The sequence below is a fragment of the Ostrinia furnacalis genome, unplaced genomic scaffold, assembly GCF_004193835.3.
Source record: "Ostrinia furnacalis isolate ACB-3 unplaced genomic scaffold, ASM419383v2 OfSCF1896, whole genome shotgun sequence".
NCBI classification, from domain to species: Eukaryota; Metazoa; Arthropoda; class Insecta; order Lepidoptera; family Crambidae; genus Ostrinia; species Ostrinia furnacalis.
In genome coordinates, this window is record NW_021132135.1 from 143,809 (window position 1) to 164,396 (window position 20,588).

At 35.7% G+C, this 20,588-nt stretch overlaps 2 protein-coding genes across 7 annotated transcripts in view; one reads left to right on the top strand and one right to left on the bottom strand.

Annotated features, from left to right (window-relative positions):
• Window positions 1-960: 960 nt before the first annotated feature.
• On the bottom strand, window positions 961-2,600 carry RpS15A (ribosomal protein S15A). Of its 2 annotated transcripts, none has more exons than XM_028306198.1 (3): window positions 2,491-2,600; window positions 1,973-2,270; window positions 961-1,080 (listed from the first exon to the last, which is right to left on the bottom strand). In XM_028306198.1, the coding sequence occupies exons 2-3, from the start codon at window positions 2,266-2,268 to the stop codon at window positions 987-989; spliced, it is 390 nt and encodes a 129-aa protein (XP_028161999.1). In that variant the 5' UTR covers window positions 2,269-2,270; window positions 2,491-2,600; the 3' UTR covers window positions 961-986. The 2 variants fall into 2 exon arrangements, with proteins under 2 accessions (XP_028161999.1, XP_028162000.1); XM_028306199.1 differs by lacking the exon at window positions 2,491-2,600 and adding an exon at window positions 2,443-2,465.
• Window positions 2,601-2,986: 386 nt separating this feature from the next.
• sdk (sidekick cell adhesion molecule) overlaps window positions 2,987-20,588 on the top strand; it is a 37,489-nt gene continuing 19,887 nt past the window's right edge. For 2 of the 5 annotated variants that reach the window (XM_028306177.1, XM_028306181.1), the window contains exon 1: window positions 2,987-3,516. In XM_028306177.1, coding sequence (XP_028161978.1) covers window positions 3,402-3,516 — 115 coding nt within the window. In that variant the 5' untranslated portion in view covers window positions 2,987-3,401. The remainder of the gene's footprint in view (window positions 3,517-20,588) is intronic. The other 3 variants (XM_028306178.1, XM_028306179.1, XM_028306180.1) reach the window with 3 other exon arrangements.

Below are 20,588 nucleotides of genomic sequence, written 5' to 3' on the forward strand. Positions count from 1 at the left end.
AGTTCCGGCCGGGCAGAAATTGAAATGATGAATTTTAATTTCTGTGACGGCTCTGGGCGTTACTATGTTTAATATGTATTTATTTTTAAAAAAGTATATAAGAGGTATATCCGTTAAGCTAGCACCCATAACTCAAGCATGAAGTTACTGACTTTGGGGCTAGCTGGCACTGTGTGAATGAAAATACTTGTTTTCTATTTTGTTTAATAAACATATACATCAATGCAAGTCTAAATTATCTTTTACTTCTCATTTGAATCAATCCAAAAATCAATTCAATCAATAGGACCAATGCTTGGATCAATAGTATATTAACGATGCATTGCATTCCAGATAATAAATTATTTAACTACTAGCTTTCCGCCCGCGGCTTCGCGCGCGTGGAATACATTATCTACATATTTTACGGTACCCTATTCTTTTCCAAAATAAAATTTAGCCTATGTTACTCGTGGATAATGTAGCTTTCGAATGGTGAAAGAATTTTTAAAAACAGTCCAGTAGTTTTTGAGCCTATTCATTACAACCAAACAAACAGTTTTCCTCTTTATAATATTAGTGTAGATCAGTGTAGATACACAATTTCCCTTTACACCTGGATCCAACATCCTGGCAGTATATTAATGAAAATCATTTTTTTTTTCTGTATCCATGCCACCAAACAAATGTAATTTAATCTTTTTGTATAGAAATATTAAAGAAAAGTTTATAAAAATTTATAACTAAGTAAACTAAAGTAAATTGATAATTAATCCTGGGTTGCACCATCTTACTTTAACAGTAACAAAAGTCAAGTCTGTCAAATTCCATACAAAAACACTGGTTAGTTAGATAAAGTTATTGTTAAAGTTAAGGTGAATGGTGATGCAACTCAGCCTAAATTTGCACCATTAGGTGTCAGTGTCAAATTGCTTAATTTAAATTAATATAATGCTGATAAGGTAAAATAAAACTTCAGAATACATTCTTAAATGTATTGAATAAACTTAGAAAAAGAAACCTAGAATTTTTCCTCCAAGATGTTTCCTTCTGGCTTCTTCATGGTCCATGATACCACCACTGGTGGTAAGCACGAGATATCTGAAACCAAATAAAATAAACTATGAGCATGGATTGAAGTTTGTTACATTACATATATGGCATCAGAACAAGTTATAAACAAATATTTTTTTAAAGATTAATGCTTAATTATGAAGTTTTTGGAGATCTTAAATTATGTTCACAAGCAAGAGGAACTTTAAAACTTGAGACTTCCAGATAAATATTTTCAGTGAATTGTAAAGACTGCCTAAATATACAGGATGTTTGTATATTACAAAGAAAATGTATAAAAAAGCACTTACAATGTTCACTATAAAAGTGACATCAAATAGTGCAATTTTAAAATTTCTTTAGCACAACACTTCAAATGACAACCAACAAGAACTATTGGTGATCCGCGGTGGCTGTGCATAGAAAACCAATAAAATTCTAATGTAATATGGAAACTGCATGGTATTTATCACTCAACACAAATCAAAATTCAATGTGTTAAAAACCTTAATAAACTAAGTAGTAGAAGGAATTAGTAAAACTTGTTTCACAAAACTTTTAATAAATTTAACTAAATGCCCATCCATCTATCAAGTACCTAAGTATGTTTGCTAGCATCAAACATGGTGTTTTAATGCAAGTCAATGCACATTTTTGTAGAAACATAAACATCTGATTTGGGTCATAAAATAATATTAACAAAGGTAAACTACCCTAGTGTGGAGACAAACAGTGGTATTACATATCTATTGCAATACTAGTAAAAGGTTGTACCCCTACACATTGAAACTCATTTTTCATAAGCCTTCCCTGTCACTGATAACATATAAGTTACAGCAGAAACGGGCCAATTTGAAGTATCTTCGTAGAGGAAGATTATTCACATAAGCTTCATATTATGATGAAATTTTATAACAAGAATATGATGATGATGACTTACCCGAACTGTCGAGATGGAAGGAGGTTAGTCCATCTTTCTATGTCATTGATGGGTACATCAAAACGAGGTGAAATAACCCCACACTTGTTCAATCTTCCTGTGAGGTTAACGACAATCTTGCCGGCTCTGTGGTCGTCAACAATTTCGAATTCACCAATGTAGCCATGCTTCATCATCACAGTCAAGAACTTAACAATAACTTTCGAGCAGGGCCTGATGAGGACTTGTCGTTTGCCGCGCTTCTCAGCATTGTGAATAGACTTCAGCGCATCACTCAATACGTTCATACGCACCATGGCTGAAATAACAAAGAATAAAGTAAAGAACTTTGAACTAAATCGCTAAACTAATACCACGGTCCAACATCAAAACACTGCATTGATAGTAAGGTTATCACGGCACAAGTCTCTATTTATGTATAGTCCGATTAAAATAACACGCAGTGTAGCATTAACACAATATTGCTTTACCAGAATGAATTCATTTCACTATAAAACAATATAAATATCGACGATTACCTAGGATTTAAAACCCGCCTCAACAATCTAAAATGACAAGATCGTCGAAAAGAGACATTTATGTAATGTTGCCAACCTTAAAACTTTTTACTTTTTTTAAATGTCACTATCGATGTTGACATTGGACCTAAATGAAACGTCCTTTAAAAATTTAATCACTTGTAAAAAGATCACCATAATTTCATTTGAATACCGTAAAAATCAGTTTTGTATTGTATGGATTCTGCTTGTAATTTAAATCCGCATCTTCAGAGCGTATTTTGCCTTAACAATGAACAAAAACATGACAACATTCAACAAAAAATGTTTTTGTTCATTCTGTAGAGCAAAATAAAAAATTATGTCCACCAATTTTAGTGGCTATCGCAATGAACCGGTAACCGGTATTTGAATGAGTTTTATCACATCACTAGCCGGAAAGAATGAATGGAGAATAATCCACTCCATTCGTTCATGTGAGTGAATGAACGGCACATAATATTTCATTGTGCTTGACTTGTACGCACGCTCGTCGCGTCCTTCAAGTAAATGTTTTGTGGAGTGAAGTTTCCACAAACTTTCGAAGCTTCTAAAAACTTAGCAATGTAACTTTTAACTGAAATAATATTGCCTAACTTACCGTAAATATAATTGAAAGTGCGTATATTACAGTTACACGGTGATTTATAGCGTTGTAATACTGTATAAAATACATACAAAGTTGAGTGAACTTGTAAGTAAATGGTACCTTGTCCGTTTCACATAATTTAGTTGCTTGGTTGTGTGTCGCGTATTCCTACAGGTGCTACTGAACTGATTGTTGTGAAATCATGGAACCTAGCAACCAGTTGGGAATGGTACTGCAGAATTTTACTAACGAAAAACTAAAAAACAAAGTGTACTAAAACTGGGCAGTGGATTCCCATCGTGTCATGGAAGAAATGGAGCGATTGTTCAAAATGAATACAAATAAACTTTGTGTGGCGTATATTGTGATGTTTTCGACATGCATCCTACAGTTTACATCGTATGCAGCAGATACAACAGGTAAGTCTATAAAATGTAAGCATTTTTAATAGAAAAGGCCTAACTTTCATTTCATATAAGGCAAAAAGTAAATTAGTCTGTCAGAAAACTTACTATTGGTATACTGTAACAACCCTTTAATCCTTCTTCGATTGTCTACAACACTGTCTACTAGCTGTTGCGTTCTTATTTTCTATTATAAGTTATGTTTAAAGCTAAAATGTAACAATAGTTAAGTTTGTAAGCTAACTAAAAAGTTTAATTTTATGATATCTATTCAGTTTGTCTTAAAACATTCATTTCTTATTATCTTTGTTTGTATTCCATCAATTTTATTTAGTTTATCTGCTAGAAAAAGTATGCCCTAATAATTTTGTGCTTGTTCGTTCATATTATTTATCCCTTTGAGTATCAGCTAATCAATAAACAATAGAAATAAATTGTTACCATGGTCTCATGCGAACCCGTATAGGGTTCCACCAGCTAAGTATTTTAATGTCGGTAATATCAAAACTCCTTAGTGTTTTCCTTTAATTTACTTTGAATGTATAACAAACAAATAAACAACCATCATCATCATCAATTCATATCTGGTCAAGGCTTCCTTCAAGGCACATCACTGAATATGCTCGAAAAATTCAACATCAGCCATCAACTACATTTCACATCATTGATGAAATATCAAAATCATCACTGAGTTATCATACTATTTCAGGTTTTCTTGATTTGTAATATAATTAAAATTTTATGTTAAAACATTGACCCCCTTATTAATAAAAAGTTACACCCTAGTTGAACACTGTTATAAAGTGATGTTTAGTATGAAAATTAAATAAATTAAAATATTATAAATAATAAATAAATTCTTATTCTTAAACTAAAACTTCAGAAAAGTTGAGAGCTGAGCCTACTTCATAAAAACTGCCTTTTAACTCCATTCAGTCTTGCTTGCCTGGCCAAGACTAGAGTAAATTCATCAATCAAAAGTATAGAGGGTGGGGGCCTATTGCCTTTTTTTTTCGGGGAAAACATGCATTGAATTGCATACCTACCCTGCGGAGACAGGGTAGGTTATGTGGGCCTCACCAAGTCAGAAGGACTAAGGCATACCCACTAAAAAGACCCCGGTGCTCCGTCATTCGCCTTAAGATTGAAGGAACTGTGGGATTCCGGACAAAGCCTTCACTACCACAGTGCCTCCCTAGGCCCTACAGGCCCCCCAGGACGGGGGGCGACGGGAGCAGCTAGGAGCACACAGCTGTTCACGTCCGACGGTGGTGGTGGCCTGTGCAATGCAGGCGAGGGCGCCCCCACGCCTACGCCTATTGCCCTATGCCAGCCCTAGCGTAGTCTACTATACTAACGCTTTCGATCCAGTCAGCAAGTTAGAGCCCGCGCTAAAAATCGAATGTTAAGTCGCGATTCTAATACAATAATTTGATCTACCCTTATTTAGGAATGTGGTTGGAGTTGCTCTTAGATTCCTATTACAGCAGTTGTGAGCATCAGTGCTTGTCCTTCTGTTAACCAGCCTCTAAAGAACCTGAACACCATTTGAAATGATCTGAAATGAGTTTGAGATTTGTCCAGAACGTCATTTGGATGAAACGAACGAATGGGACTAGACCAATGTCACAGGAAAGAAATTTCGTTAAATTGATGGTTGTTTCAACCAAGTTTCAACCCTCATTTCTAACAGAAATCGATACAAAGGTTTCATTCATAGGAGTTTCATAATTCTTAAATTTCCTAAACAAAATACTTCTTTTATCATCTAGCTAGAAACTACATCTGTGAAATACTTTTGATGAAAGTGTAAAGACAGTGATGATAATACCCCTTTTATCATTATTCTTATCTGTGCAAGTCTTACATGTGCCTGTAAAAGTAGTACAAACTGTTGAATATACCTGAGCATCAACCAACAAAAACTGCATTTTTCCATATCCTACATCTTCGTAGATAGGTACTAGACAAGAGCCGTGACAAGAGCTATAGTCTCGTCAGGAAATTCTTCGCGCATGGCCGAAGGGGACGATCAGTGGGTTTAATGTGGGACTCTCCCCTAAAACTCGATGGTGGGTGTCCACCGGAGCCCAATGAAACGGAACCGCGAGTTACTGTCCTAACTTGGACATTCGTCCACGGCTCCGTCTCAGGTTATGACTCGCTGGTTAGCTGGTAGCTGGTTCTGCTCTATGCCGCCACTCAGTCAGCTCTGCTGATCAGAAAAGTACCGGGAGCGGCTCTCCAAAGAATGGGCCCAGGCAAACGCCCTGCCAGCCCCCACTTGTGAGCGTTTTTCAAGAGGTCCCCTTCAGCGTGGTCCGAGATAATGCCTCGACAGCCCCCGGCCTACTCAATTGTGAGTTACGGGTGGGTACTCTGCACACGGAAGGTTCGTAAAACCTAGACTGACACGAAATCATTTTTCTCGTACCCGAAAAGTTGAGAAAATTACTTAAGTAGTTGAACATGCTCTAGTGCCTCTGGTATACCTACTCGTGATAATCTCTACTAATTTTATAAAGTTAAGTTTCGGTTGGGAGCTCAATTCTCGAGATTGTTGACAGACAAACGATTCAGCTAGGTAGGTCCAATTTCGAGAAAGCGGTCAATCCTCGAATCCAACTCGGCTGGGCAGCGTTCGGGAAACTACGCAACATCTTTTCGTCCAAAATACCTCAGTGCCTGAAGACTAAAGTCTGCAACCAATGTGTGTTACCAGTGATGACCGGTTCGAAAACGTGGCCTCTCACTATAGGCCTTATACAGAAGCTCAAAGTTGCACAGCGTGATATGGAGAGGGCTATGCTCGGTGTTTCTTTACGAGGTCGAATCAGAAATGAGGAGATCTAAACTGAAGTCGCTGACATAACCCGACGGATTAGCAAGCTGAAGTGGCAATGGACAGGGCATATAATACGCAGAACAGAACTGACGGTCGATAGGGCAGCAAGCTTCTGGAGTGGAGGCCGCGTACCGGGAAACGCAGCGTGGGATGTCCACCCACAAGGTGGACCGACGACATCATAAAGGTCGACAGCAGGAAACTTTTATAAAGAGGTAGAGTTTGTGAGGGTGTCGGGAAAATTATTTTGCCAATAGAAAGACACATCATATTTTGTGACAGAACGAAATTCACATGGGCGAAGCCGCTGCCAAAAACTAGTGTCATACGTATAAACTGGACAGTCCAATCACCATTTATAAGTTTGATCTCGATAGAGTCGCCTACATAAATAATACATATTTTATGCCTAGACAGCTTCTGAAATTTTGTAGTTTTGTACTAGCAAAAAAAACAGAAAGACAAATAAGGTAAGTGCCCCCTACTTCGGTATATTAAGGCTCTTACGACTTTAACAATTTATTTAAAAATAACCAAGCATGATATCAGTATGAAAGCTTTTGTATGCTAAACTTTGGTCTTTTGACAGTAACTTAATACATAAATTATAGTTATATTGTTTGAACTTTTTTTAATATTAATTGTTCTGCGGACCTCTTGTTTGGATCCTGTTTCGTGATAAAATTTTGCTCTGTTTCTAAGTTCGTGAACTCATGTCCCCTATTTCGGGATAAAGTTTTACGCATCGAGTTAGGATATTTTAATAATGATTAAGGGTTTAATAAATTTAAAACGATAGTATAAATTTAGAATAAAAGAATTCTGTGAAATTGACGATATTATTTACCTACCTGAAATATTCATAAGAAATTATGTGAGTCTGTCTAGCTAGGTAGGTACGTACCTTCGTATAAAATTTTGATTTATTATTCTAATAATACGTGAAAATATTTATACAGGGTGTTAGGTAAATGGGTATATGAGCCGATTATGCTAATTTATCTTAAAATTGGTCATTTATGTGAACTTCAAACTCGTGTCATATAAATTCTAGTGAACGAAACATATACCGAATTTAGATCATGAGAAACTTAAATAAATGTATTATTTGTTTCATAACTTATATTTCAATTAACATAAATAATTATTTAAAAACCAAGCATCAAAATATTATCCATAATATCCTTGATTCGGTAGTATCACGAAACAGGGGACACCCGAAAAATAATATGTACGCTATTTCGTGAGTCAAATAATCGCAATTTTAAAGGAATTCTACGTTTTCATATAACTTTTTTCTAAGCCAAATCAATTGTCAAGGAACACATGAAACCACTATTACAAGTTTTATGCAAATGGACCTTTCTTCGCCTTGCTATAAGCTTAAGAAGTTGGAGCACTAACCTTACTGTGAGAGCAACATTTTCACGCCGCACGGCTGTTTTTGGCTCTCTGAGAGTTTGAAGCTTCGTATTGCTCTCATTTTTGGCGCCACAATGTTGGTACTTGGTTTTTTAGATAGCTTAAATAATAGAGTTTTTGTAGTAATAAAGAATTTTTATAAATAATATTCCATTTGCTTATTATTTGAGCTAGAAAAAAAACTTACGAACTTACGTACTATCACGAACTAGTAGCCGTTTACCTTAGGTATTAACATCAATGTGTCTGAATGTGTATGATTTATCTGACGTACTTTTAACTCATTTTTCATAATTATTAATTTCTTACTTCAAAATGACTGGTTTTGAAAGTGCAAGATACTTTTGGCTGGAAAACAACTCAATCAAGGACTTTAACGAACTTCGCTAACTTAAAGTGGTACTAAAATATTCAATGATGAATTAACGTCAGAACTCGTAATTTGCTTGTGCATACGAAGGCAGGTACCTAGTCAACTTTCGTCAATTATGCAGAAAACACTGAGCACAGCGACGGCATAATATTTTCATACTTAAGGTGACTCGATACTCCCCGAGCCTACTTTGTGAGTGAACAACTCTTCACAGCCTGTAAGCACGTGAGACAAGCGGTTTTAACAGAAATGCATTCAGAAGCACGCACGCTGCAAAAGTGCAGCGACTTCACTAGTACATTTACCTTGTCTCCTTTGTTTTACAATATTGTGCATTTCTATCAACTTGTCGTCATCGTGCTCTTTAAAATACCTTCATGAGATCGGTGCCGAAATGTCTTATAATGATATTTAATTAATACCTCTGGTTTTCGACGCCTATTTACTTATGATTTAGATTATTAAAAAAAACAGATTAGATCGATAATAATACTTGACCACATCAATTGTAAACATATTATTTAAAACCTAGGTTTTTGAGGTGATCTAAAATAACATTGAGTTTCATTTAAAATCTATAGGCACTTTATTCTTTATGTATTGTGGTGGCTTAACACACACGTAAGGCACATCTTGTAAAAGATACGAAGCATGGGATATTTACCTAAAACATTCATACACCACACAGGTATCTAAAAAAGATGCCTCTTTCAGGATGGTGGAAACTTTTCACTGCAAAACAAGCAACTAGAGGCTTCCGCGGCGGTAAACATTCTCAGACTTTAGAGCCAGGCTGCCTGTCTTGGAAATAAAACTCATGTAACGACTCGTATAATGTGTATAACGAAAGAATTCGTATCATATGAACCTGAAATAAACTAAATAATAAGTTACTAAGAAAGCTATTTTTCGTATTATAAATAACTTCGCGTTATTTGAAAACATTTAATTAAATTGATTCATAAAAAGTTATTAAACTTCTCTAAATCACTGTAACCTATTTACGCCTTGTCATTAGTTGACCCGGAGAAAAGTTTGATAATAATGATGATTACAGCCGCGCTGGCTCTACACGGCCCTCCAAATAGGGACAAGTTTCACAATCTTACTACAGTTATTCTTCGAGAAGCTGCCTGGTATATTTAATTATTACAAAAACAGTAAACAGTGATAACTAAGACCTGAAAATAATCATAAGAGAGTTACTAACTCTTTTTCTAATTCCATAGGCTCCTTACACCCAATAAATTAGTTTGGTTAAAGGATTTATGTTCCAAAATGCATATTTTTTCCATTTACGAATTTTAATAATGCGAAAGTAACTGTCTGTCTGTCTCGCTTTCACGCATAAACCACTGAACCGATTTTGATCAAATTTGGTATATAGAAAAAAATTGAGTCCCGGGAAAGGACATAGGATAGTTTTTATCCCGGTTTTTGAAACAGGAAAGCGCGCGATAAAGTTTTTCTGTGACAGACAAAATTCCAGCCGAAGCGAAGCCGCGGGCGGATAGCTAGTCGCACCATAAAAATGTCCGATAATATTTTTACCAATTAATCAAATACAAGAGACTTCATTCACGAGAATTCACGATTTAAACTTATTTCTATTTGACATGGGAAAAGAACGAATTTATTATTTACTTACGATACTTGGGCTACGAATTGAGGATGGATCCGATGTTACGATGGTTGTTGTTACATTGTCGGAGTGTCAGGTCTACAAAACCGAGATGACATGCCGGGGTGTGACACTAACCCCACGACCCTTCTTAATTATTCAAGTGACCCAACCCGATCGTGATTGTGTAGATGCCCTCAATGCACGTGCTGTGGTTACAAATAAATCTACAGCATCAGTGAAACATACATTATGTCCAAAACATAGCTTAAATTGTATGCAACTCTATTCCGCAAGTAATTTTTTATTAGGTCCTAAATTATCCTGTAAAGTTACTCAGTGCAATAAAAAAGATTACATAAATGTTAAAGCGTTTTGTACATTACCTTCATTGCCTAAAGCTGTCGAAATTGAAAGCATCAATAAATTAATATTGTCTAAATAAAAATAAATGTTCAATAATTAAAGCACCGATGTGAGTTATTATGGCAGTTATAGAAAATTATAATATTCGAACACCACTATTATAGGTATAGCTTTTACCCGACTGCGCCAGAAGGAGAGTTATTACGTGTATTATGTTCTATAACACACTTTTCAACAGTGTGTAACCCACATAGAACAGCGCTAAAAAGTGTGCTATCTAATTTTGGTTATTAGCGAACTCTGGAGTTATTTGACTTCCCTTATAAGTAATTTACGTGTGCCTTGGAGTGAGGAAGGTTGAGCGTGCGTGTGGAGTGTTTCAAGATTTTATGACAGCCGTTTCGGGTGAACGCCACGGGCGTGTGCTGCTTAATCGACTATAAATTACAAACGGTTCAATAACAGTTTTAAGTTTAACTCCGTTAAAATTTCGCGTTTCCCTCAAATTTTCTCTAACTCACTTGTTGTTTTGTACGCGTCAAGAACACACTCAACACCCGTGTATGAAACAACATTAGTCAGCTTGCTTTCTCGATAAACTCGCACAATTAATTAAAATCAACTGATTCTGGCTGTCACTAGTTATGGTCGATTTGTTACAGTAATTAATGTTTGGAACACAATTTGTTTTTATTTTTTAAGTTACTGTCATTTCTATACTTTTTCTCAGTCTCATAGTACTTAGCTATGAAAAGTAAACGCCGAATTTACATAAAAGCTGAACCCTTCAAATGCGCGTGTTCCGAACTTCCGTCAGTCCGGCACGCACTTGTAAAGTGTTATTTAATATAGATTTAAGACAAGTTTTGTTGCATTAAATATATTACATACTGCTATTTAACTATTCCAAATGCATTTACTAAGCACATGCATAAAAATATTTTTGCGCTGAAAAAAACATTCATGTTTCACTAGGAATTGGGCTTTTGTGAAATCGGGTCAAATCATCAATCACTATAAAGTAATTAATTACTCGAAAACTATCATAATTTTCAAGTGTAATACGCTGTTTCAGCCAGCGTTTGTTTCATCAATGTTAAGTATACCTACCCTACATCTAACAGAAATATTGTTGCAAATATTTAACTGTCAGTTAAAATGAAACAGCTCTTTTACATAGTTTCAGTTGGAAGAGCAGTCGCCCGGCAAACTATCATAATGTCCATAATTCAACTTATTACATTGACTGGTCTGTAGGTCTTTCATTTGAACAAAAGTACAACGCATTCATATGACATAGGTACTATACAAAGGAAGAAAACAATGCAGCATACAACAGCAATGTTGTACTTTTGCATTGAATCGCTCCGAGTGGAGTTCCTGTTGAGCGGCTCGCTCCTGATGAGGTTGCGAACAGCTGACACGAATAAAAGGATCGATTAACTTCTATTTTTACCCATGGTCGTGTCGTGGAGCCCTGCGGCCAGTTGACTGAAATATGACTGGGATACACAAAGGACATCGCAAACATTAAAGCCTGAAAGCTTTTTTGTGTTGTGTTACGTATCAATGAAACTGGCTATTGATTGTTTGGGTATAGCGCCGCAGTAATTAATGCTTTATAATCGTAGGCACTCATACATTTTTGTCCATTCCCTTTGTTTTACCTCAATCGGCTTACGTGATGCAAAGCGAACCCAGTGCATAAAGTTCAACAAGCGGTCGACGTCCGATGCCCGTATGTGCTGACCTGCCAATAAGTCTGTTTGTTCTCATTCAAGCGCACGAAATATTCAACTCTGCTTCCAGGCCCGGGTCCTACTTTGCAAAAATATTAAACCTAAAATACGTTTGTAAAATAAGTAGGTATCTAACTGAAGCATCAAAACATTTTGTTTATTTTAAAAAGTGTGCCGCGACAAGAGTGGCGTGGCTTATCTATCTTATCACTTTGTACAGAATATAAAATTAAATATTGATTGAAGATACCTTTTACTGACCCATATTCTGAAAAGAATCATTCACAAACAACTTTTTATGCTGTTTGCTTCCAACTTTATACTATCACAAAATTATCTCGTCATTAAAATCTAATCTATTATGAAATACGGGTTGTATAATATTTAACAGCGCATTAGGAATTTAGAAATGCTAGTGATCAACTAATTTTAACGGATAGGATTCCCAAATGGAAATCAAAGGTAGGTACGAGTAGAATCGAGTTCGACTGACCACGATGATTCCCAGATGCATTTTAGTACAATAAACAATCTGAGCTTGTGTCTGCTTTGGCTAGCAACTAACGAACAAACAGTCCTTTCCCTAGTATAAATTTTAAAAGTAAACTCTACAACTGATGATATTCTTTTCTACTCTAGTTTTGTGTTAAAATATTCACTTATATTTATTCCAACATGTCTCTATCGTCTAAACGGCTCCTATCTTCTTACAACGTGAAAGGGCTCAATCCAACGTGAATTACTTACCAAGATATCGTATTTTCTTACTGGTCCACAATAAATACTTCTCTATACAGTCAAACTACAAGCCCTGGAATCTTGTGGGTTCTCTACTGGGAGTTGCTTGAACAATAAATAAACCTAATAAAGGCAGCATACCTTCACCGCAATAAATTTCACACATAACACCATTTGAGCTTTGTTCATTTCGTATTTTTGTATTTACAGAAATACCTGAAATATTTTGTTACATAATTTTAATTAACTAGCTAGCGCATTTTATTCGGTTACTGTGGTTAACTTTTCCCAATCTCGTCTATAAAAAATAATGTTTTGTTTCCATAATGTACTACTTCCTAGAATAGAAGTTTATAATACTGAAAAATATATCACAAGCTTGCAAATAGTAACTTTTAAAATATTAACTTTACAATATTAGAAAGTTTTAGATTTTTTATAATTCTGATTTATGAATTTGAACCCTGGCATGAAAATACGTATCCATGCTTGAGCTCACCACGCTACTTAAAAGCACAAATCGAGCTGTGTAAGTGTGTACGTCACGCTCCAAGGAATATGCCACAAAATTTCCCACGTGCTCCCTACAAATTGTGTTTATAGGCAAGCGTGTTTATTCTATGATCTGAGGTGTTTAATCACTAATGTTTCTTCTCTTAGGAGTTCTGGGGGCCGTCTTGCAAAGGTATTGTTTGTTTACAGTTAAATGTTACAGTCCTTACAAAACAAGTAAAATGGTATCAATATTTACATCTATGATTAAAATAAGTTGTTTAATGAAAATGTATGCTAACATGTAAATGCACGATTAACAGTTTACCGGCCATTGTATTCCCTTAGCGTGCCCGTGGCCGGTGCACCGCCGAAGGTATTCATCGGCTGCAGTACCTACATTGGCTGTACTGTAAGTTGTACATTTGTATAGACCGGTTGTGGTGTGCGGTCATGCCTTAAGTCGCCAATCGTTGCGATTGGAACTACATTACGGCATATTGCTCATTCGATCTTGTTCTAAAGTCTCTATCATTTAGTTATTTTAAGCCATTGCCTTTGTCTGGTTCCAGTAATGGAATGTTGTCCATAATCCCGCCCTCAATTTAATAATATGCGACAAAGTACGAAAATAATAGAGCTATCTTCTGCATTTCTATTCGTTCGTTAATCGCAGTCGTACCCAAGAACATTTTAATTTAATGCAAATAATTGTGCAGTCCGTTCTGTATTTTGCTTACTGGAGTTTGTTTTTCATTAACTAGCAGTCAGCATTCACTGGTTGGTATTTTTTGTAGGTCAATTTTTTATTGTTATAATTTTATGAACAGGTTTTCATTTAGATTTTGAAGTTATTGAAATACTACTCTTGAAAGGCTTCTTAAAAAACGAACGCAAAGACGAAAGGTTTCCCTGTGCAGTACGTGAAGCGAGTGGCCCTACCAAGCGGATGGATCGGGTTACATACCGGCTACCCAACTGTTCAACAGTAGATGTGATAGTAATAATCTAAGAATATGAAAGGCTTTTAGCATAATAAAATTCATGTTACAATCTATCCTGAGTAATCAGCAAATAAGTAGGTAACTACTTAATTTTTAAACACTTCACAAGCTAAACTACTCCAATACCCGCCTCGATTGAAGAATCTTACATTCGAAGGCTTCTCAGAAAATAAAACGGCCCCGTGAACCTCACCTATTAGTATGTTAGTGGTCGCCGGCATCGACTGAACGTGCCATAGGTGTGAGTCACGTAACGGAAACGTTTCTTACTCGTATATTGATGTCTCTGCTTGATGCATTCCCAGGGTTTACTTCGAAATGCCTATTCCAGTTTATGGGACTCATTTAATGCTCCCAATCAAATGTGAGTGTTACGCAGTATCGTAAATTAAATGAACCTTATGAATTAAACCGTTTATCAGCAAACATCTGCGCACCCCAGTCTGGGTATAAATTAAACTTGGTTAAACGACTGTTTTCTCTTTACAAAAACTTAAGCAATGCTGCCTTATTCCACGATTGAATGAGAATACTTTTGTTTAATATCAATTTAATGTAACTTGGATTGTTTACGAAAAGTACTGGAGCTGTAAGTCGCTACACATTAGCTTAGAGTTTCATTCTTTAATAAAGTAACAAAACATGTAGAGTGTGTTCTCGCAGGTATGTTTTATTCTGTCCCTGCATGAACACAATTACGGTTGAAACATAAAAAATACAAAGGGCTAATTTTACTAAGTACCGGATATTCATGTGCAGGTACTAGGCGCGTAAATCATACACGTTGCCGTGTTGGCACGGTTTCCTCATTTTATATTCATCCTATAATCCGACTTATCTGTTTCAGACGAATTATCTTGCTGGAGTTAAATTATGTTAATCACGATATTGGCCACATTTTTTTTTTCAGGTTACGTTTGCGTATTTCATTCAGTTTAAAGTCGTTGTACAAATCTAGCCACATATCAAACTATGTACATCATTTTATCTTATCGTTAATCATTATCAGCTTTACAAGGTGCATCGGTCGCGGTGCGGTGTCAACTATGTGCTCATTCTATGATGACTGACATCATTGAAATACTCATCAACATACCTATAGAACGCTAATAATTAGACCTTGAACTAGTTGACAATGAAACAGGCTAATTATTGTGATTTTAGATTAGAAAATTCACAAATATTACTATAGGTGGTACTGTTAAAACATGTTAACTGCCTCTACAAGTTTGCGTACCACCTTCAGTCTCCATTCTCCAATCTCTTTCAAAGGCTAAGGTAGGTCACGATGATTCATGTTAGTTATTGGTCATAATGAGCGTGAGCAAGACCTATATTATGATGACGGCCTGCTTGACCGCGAAATTGTTAAATCTTTCGTTTGTCTGAAAATCTACAAAGTTAATAAGTGCCCTCTTTTATGTTGCGTCCATTTTGCCTACTGAAATATGCTAGGAACAGGACATAAATAAATGTCCTAAAACCATTCCAGCTAAGTGCTTCTAAAAGGAACTATTAAAAGTAGTAGTGGTATGTTTATAATGCTGATATTCTTATGATGTTAAGTATCCTGACTGCACCAAGAAGGGTAAAATACTCGCAGCGAAGGAAGTCCATAAAACGATTCGTTTTGTTTTGGGTTTACTGCGAATAGAGCACGTTTAATTATATCTGTTCCTATATTTTTAACTGAAACTTGTAGTGTAAACACATGTGCTGATTGATGAATCTGATGTGCATTACACTCGGTAACCGGACTGACTGGCCCAGATTCACTTCAGTTGCGTCAGGCAGACGTGGAAAAATAAACAAATACGTCTCTTTGAAACATGCTCGGCTAGCGATTAACTTCATTGGGTGACTGAAATTATGTACTTATTTTTTGCTCGTACCACCACACTCTATTAATTAAACATAAAAATCGCGTATTTTTTTTAGTTAGTCCTGTATTAAGTTCTTTTTACTCACTCCCCAGAATAGGTCACTGCATTTAATAAATTATTAAGCCTTAAATATATTTGGTTGGACGTTCCATGTTTTTTGTCAACCTTGAGTTGTGAATGACTAATTAAATAACCGATCGCAGTAATCATTATAAATGAACTACATCAACATAAATTAGGGAGATTGTTTGCAAAGTTCTGTTTACCGCGGACGAGGGAGTAATTGCACGCTGTGATGCTGCCGATGTCCTTCTGAATACGGGACATCCCATCCCATTCACAGGTCGGCTATTCACGGCGCTAATGGGATGGGAAATGAGAACAACCTATTCCAAGACTTCCATTTCTTTAAAATTATGTGTTTCTTGATAATCATAAAAACGTTGTAATAAAGAGGACTTAGGCTTACAATTTCTTCAAATATGTATTTGGGAATACTAATTGGTATGCCCTTACTAATATGTTACAATAGTAAGGATTTCATAAAATTAATACACCGTACAGAAAACACATGGAATTTTCATTTTAGTGTTACGAACGAGTGAGCTTGGTGGTATTTTTCGCCGATTACAGACAAAATATGTTTAAAGATAGTCTAATATCAAAGGAAATAGCGACAATGACTGTGACCATTGTCACTGTATATTCTTAACATTTTTATCCTAAGGATAACTGGTAATGCCGAAGCTTCTCTTTGGATTTATGACTGCCAAAGCTTAATAGTCCCAACGGGCTTCGTCCAAGAAAAAGGGTTGAATCCGCTAAGTCTTCTTTGCTGAGCCGCTATACGTCACAATTAGTTGAGAGCTTCTTAAAAATCTTTCCGTGACTGAAATAAGGCAAAACAAGCTTTATACAGGGTGTTAGGTAAATGGGTATATGAGCTGACACTAGCCCATGTTAACATGATCATATAAATGGTATGGTGAAGTTAGAAAATTGATATCTTCATTTTAATTATTTTATTTTTCATACAAATCGGATTTAATAAAATTTATTTTGTATGAAAATTAAAAAATTAAAATGATGATATCAAATTTCTGACTTCACCATACCATTTATATGCCCATGTTAACATGGGCTAGTGTCGGCTCATATACCCATTTACCTAACACCCTGTATTTTCAGAAGTTAGTAACTTGAAGATTCACTGGAGTAGGGTACTCTTTATATCAACTTACAAAGAGGTACTCAGGTCAGGTCTCAAAAGACTAAATTGTAAATAAAGAAATAAGTTAGTACACTTTATGAATTAAAGCAATAGGTATGGGAAGCCTTAGCGCCGAAGCCTTATGAAACCCCAATCAATTGGCAATAATAATCAATTTTCTCTTTCATACTTGGGTTTCTTAATCTGTTCTGAATCACTCCGGAATAAATTTTACCTATTTTATAATAAAATCACGAATAGGCTTTAAACTTAGTTACATCTATCAAACAACATTAAGCCTTTGACACTTTTGTTACAGTACTCGCCTTAACAACGCAAATAAACTGTAACGACTCTACTCGGCAGACGTTACGTTGAAAGCAAATGATCGTCAAGGGATGTTCAGTGTTTAGTGTACATGTTAGTTAAAGTTAAACTATAACAACTTTGTTCACAACCTTTAAAAAGTTAGCAAATGGCTAGTAGCTGTTATAGTTACATAGGTATTTAATTTCCGTAGTTTACAGTAGGAATATATTCTGTAACTTCTCGCACGTCCTTTATTCGACCAGTCAATGTTAACTTTGATAACACACCCATTTCTGTTACAATGCAATTATTCAGTCTCTCCATCTCGCCGTGTAAAATGTTAACAAAACGTTTGCGCAACTGATTAATGATTTGTATCGCAACGAGTTCCGAACGACCGCAACCGCCATTCCGATACGGAGATAAATTCGGTCAACGAGCCACACGCCTTCTTAATGTTGCTGACTGTGGTCCGAAGCGAATGACGTGTCTCCTAATTGATTATGTTTTTTATGTCTTCCCTGATAGTGACTCACACGCCATATAAATTCGAGTTGCAAGTTTGATGCAGGAATGTGGGGAGCTATTTCTTTCTCCTATCTAACTACATTAATGTCATAATATACATATACAGTCAAATTATGCATATTTTTTTGTCTGTAGGTCTTAAAATAAGTAAACTTAATTATAAGGATATTACTCGTACTCTATGTAACTACAGGGTCATTCCATGACAAATGTTACCGAGGGTGAAAAACTAAATATGTTATTTTCGCATTAAATCTGATGAATTTTGAAAGTATACATTCCAAATTATAATGTGCAACAAAAAAAATCTGAAAGAAACAAGTAATTTTTAAGTTATTAGTCTTCAAAATCTATACTTAAGTCAACTGTCTGGATGATCATTTTCTCTCTAATTATTAGTAATACGATTAAAAAAAAACTATCAATCTGTGAAACGTTTTGCCACTATATGATTCGAGGGTATTTATCATAGTATTGGTAGATAACGTCATAGTCCCAAAAAAATTGATAATCATCAAGTTTTAAGTGTGTTTTCTTTTTACTTCGGCGATGTAACACCCGAAACAGAAAAACAGGTATTAGTTTTATTATTGTACCTTACACATGGATTAGGGTAACAATATTTGGTAAAAGTAAGGTCATGGTAGTAATGATTTCAAATACTAACTAATATCTGAGCATGATACTAATTTAGTATGTTTCTTTCATGATTAAAAACTGTAACACCCGAAACGTTTCGGGTATTACATTTTTATTAGTGATGGGCCGACTATGGTCTTTGCCGACTAACCGACTAGCCGACTAATCGGTTTTCAAATTGCCGATTAGTCGGCCGACTAATCGGCAATGCCGATCATTCTAATACCTACTTGTCCGAAGAATAATATTTAGATTTTCTCAAATAAATATGAATATCTAGATTTCTAAAGAGATAAATATAACTTCTTGAGAAATGAGATTACTTTAATATGAGAAAAAATAAAAAGCAACATTACAATCACCTAACAGTACCTAAGGTAAATGTCATAATTTTCGACGGCGGAGGGGTCAGAGGTGGTGACAATAGATCGCCTCCTGCTGGGCTAGGATGCGTGCCGTGATATTATTCTTACTTATCAACGTCAAAATGTATGGACAAAATTACGCTTTTCGCGGCACGCATCCTAGGCCCACTGATTCCTCTCCACCCTCCACGGTGATGGTCTGCGAGCTGGGGGCGTGGGGGTACCCCCGTCTGCATAGCACGGACTACCACCACCGTCGGATAGGCAGGGCCCGCCATACAGGTGGGCAATTGCCTGGACGGACTGTGATAGTTGATGGCTTTGTCCGGATTCCCATAGTTCTTCACACTAAGGCGATCTCTCCCAATGAGAGGAGCCCCACATAATATATTTTATTTTAATGACATAAACTTTACATATTTTTGATGATTTCCTGGTAATTTTAAATAATCTTAACTTTGTATGAATTTAGACTGCCAAAATTTTAAACCAGGTGAAATCACTTTTTACTGATTTTTTGCAGTAAAAATTGGTTTAGATAAACGCCCTTGGTCTACCTCATAATAATCTTGGTGATTATGAGTTTATTTCATTCACATAGGTACATATTTAATTTTGAAATGCGCCGATTATAATCGGCATATTTTGCCGAATAGTCGTCACTAGTCGGCCGACTACAAAAGATGCCGAATAGTCGGCTTTCCCGACTAGTCGGCGACTAGTCGGCCCATCTCTAATTTTTATTTATGTGTCGATATTGTGTGTATTGCTTGAAGAAGTGAAAAAGTATTACTGTGAGGGTCCTTTGACCTCCCACAAGCGCTGGAATCGGAAAAGGAGTCATATTTCTCAATTTAAGACTTTTTTGAAATGTCGACTTAACACTAAAATTAAGGTATTGCTAGAAAGTGTCGATGTTTGACATTTCCAATAAATATCGTAATTAGAAATTAAAGTAATGCTATTTCAAGCCAAAAACAATAGAAAAAGCTATATTCTGAGGAAAAATTAAACTTGAACTTTGTATATTAAAAAAAAAAAGCTGCTTCGTAATTTCAAACCAGAATTCGCTCTAATTGTGTTTATTTGTTGTACTTTTTATTTTGTAGTACCTAAAGACTAATAAAACACCGATTTTATCGATAAAACGCGTTGAATTTTCGTACTCGTAACACCCGAAACAAAACCACTGTAACACCCGAAACAAAGAAAAAATTTATAAAAAAAATAGTAAAACGTTTTATTTAACAGTGATTGTATGTTACATGGTTTGTAAATTTCATACTTTAGAAGTCCTGTAAGTTTTAGGTATGATTCCTTAAGAATATTCGCTAAATCTCGAGTAAATGCAGCAACAGTCAGCAGAACATAGAGGCAAAATCTCGTAACGCCCGAAACGCACACTATTCGACTCATGTTTTCGTTATCCTACATTCTAAGCTGTACAAACTTTATTATTTAAATAAAACAACTAAAAACGGATAGATTGAGGCACTAACATTATTAAAATACAATTTCAAAATACATGAAATTGTTGAATATGTGTGTACGAA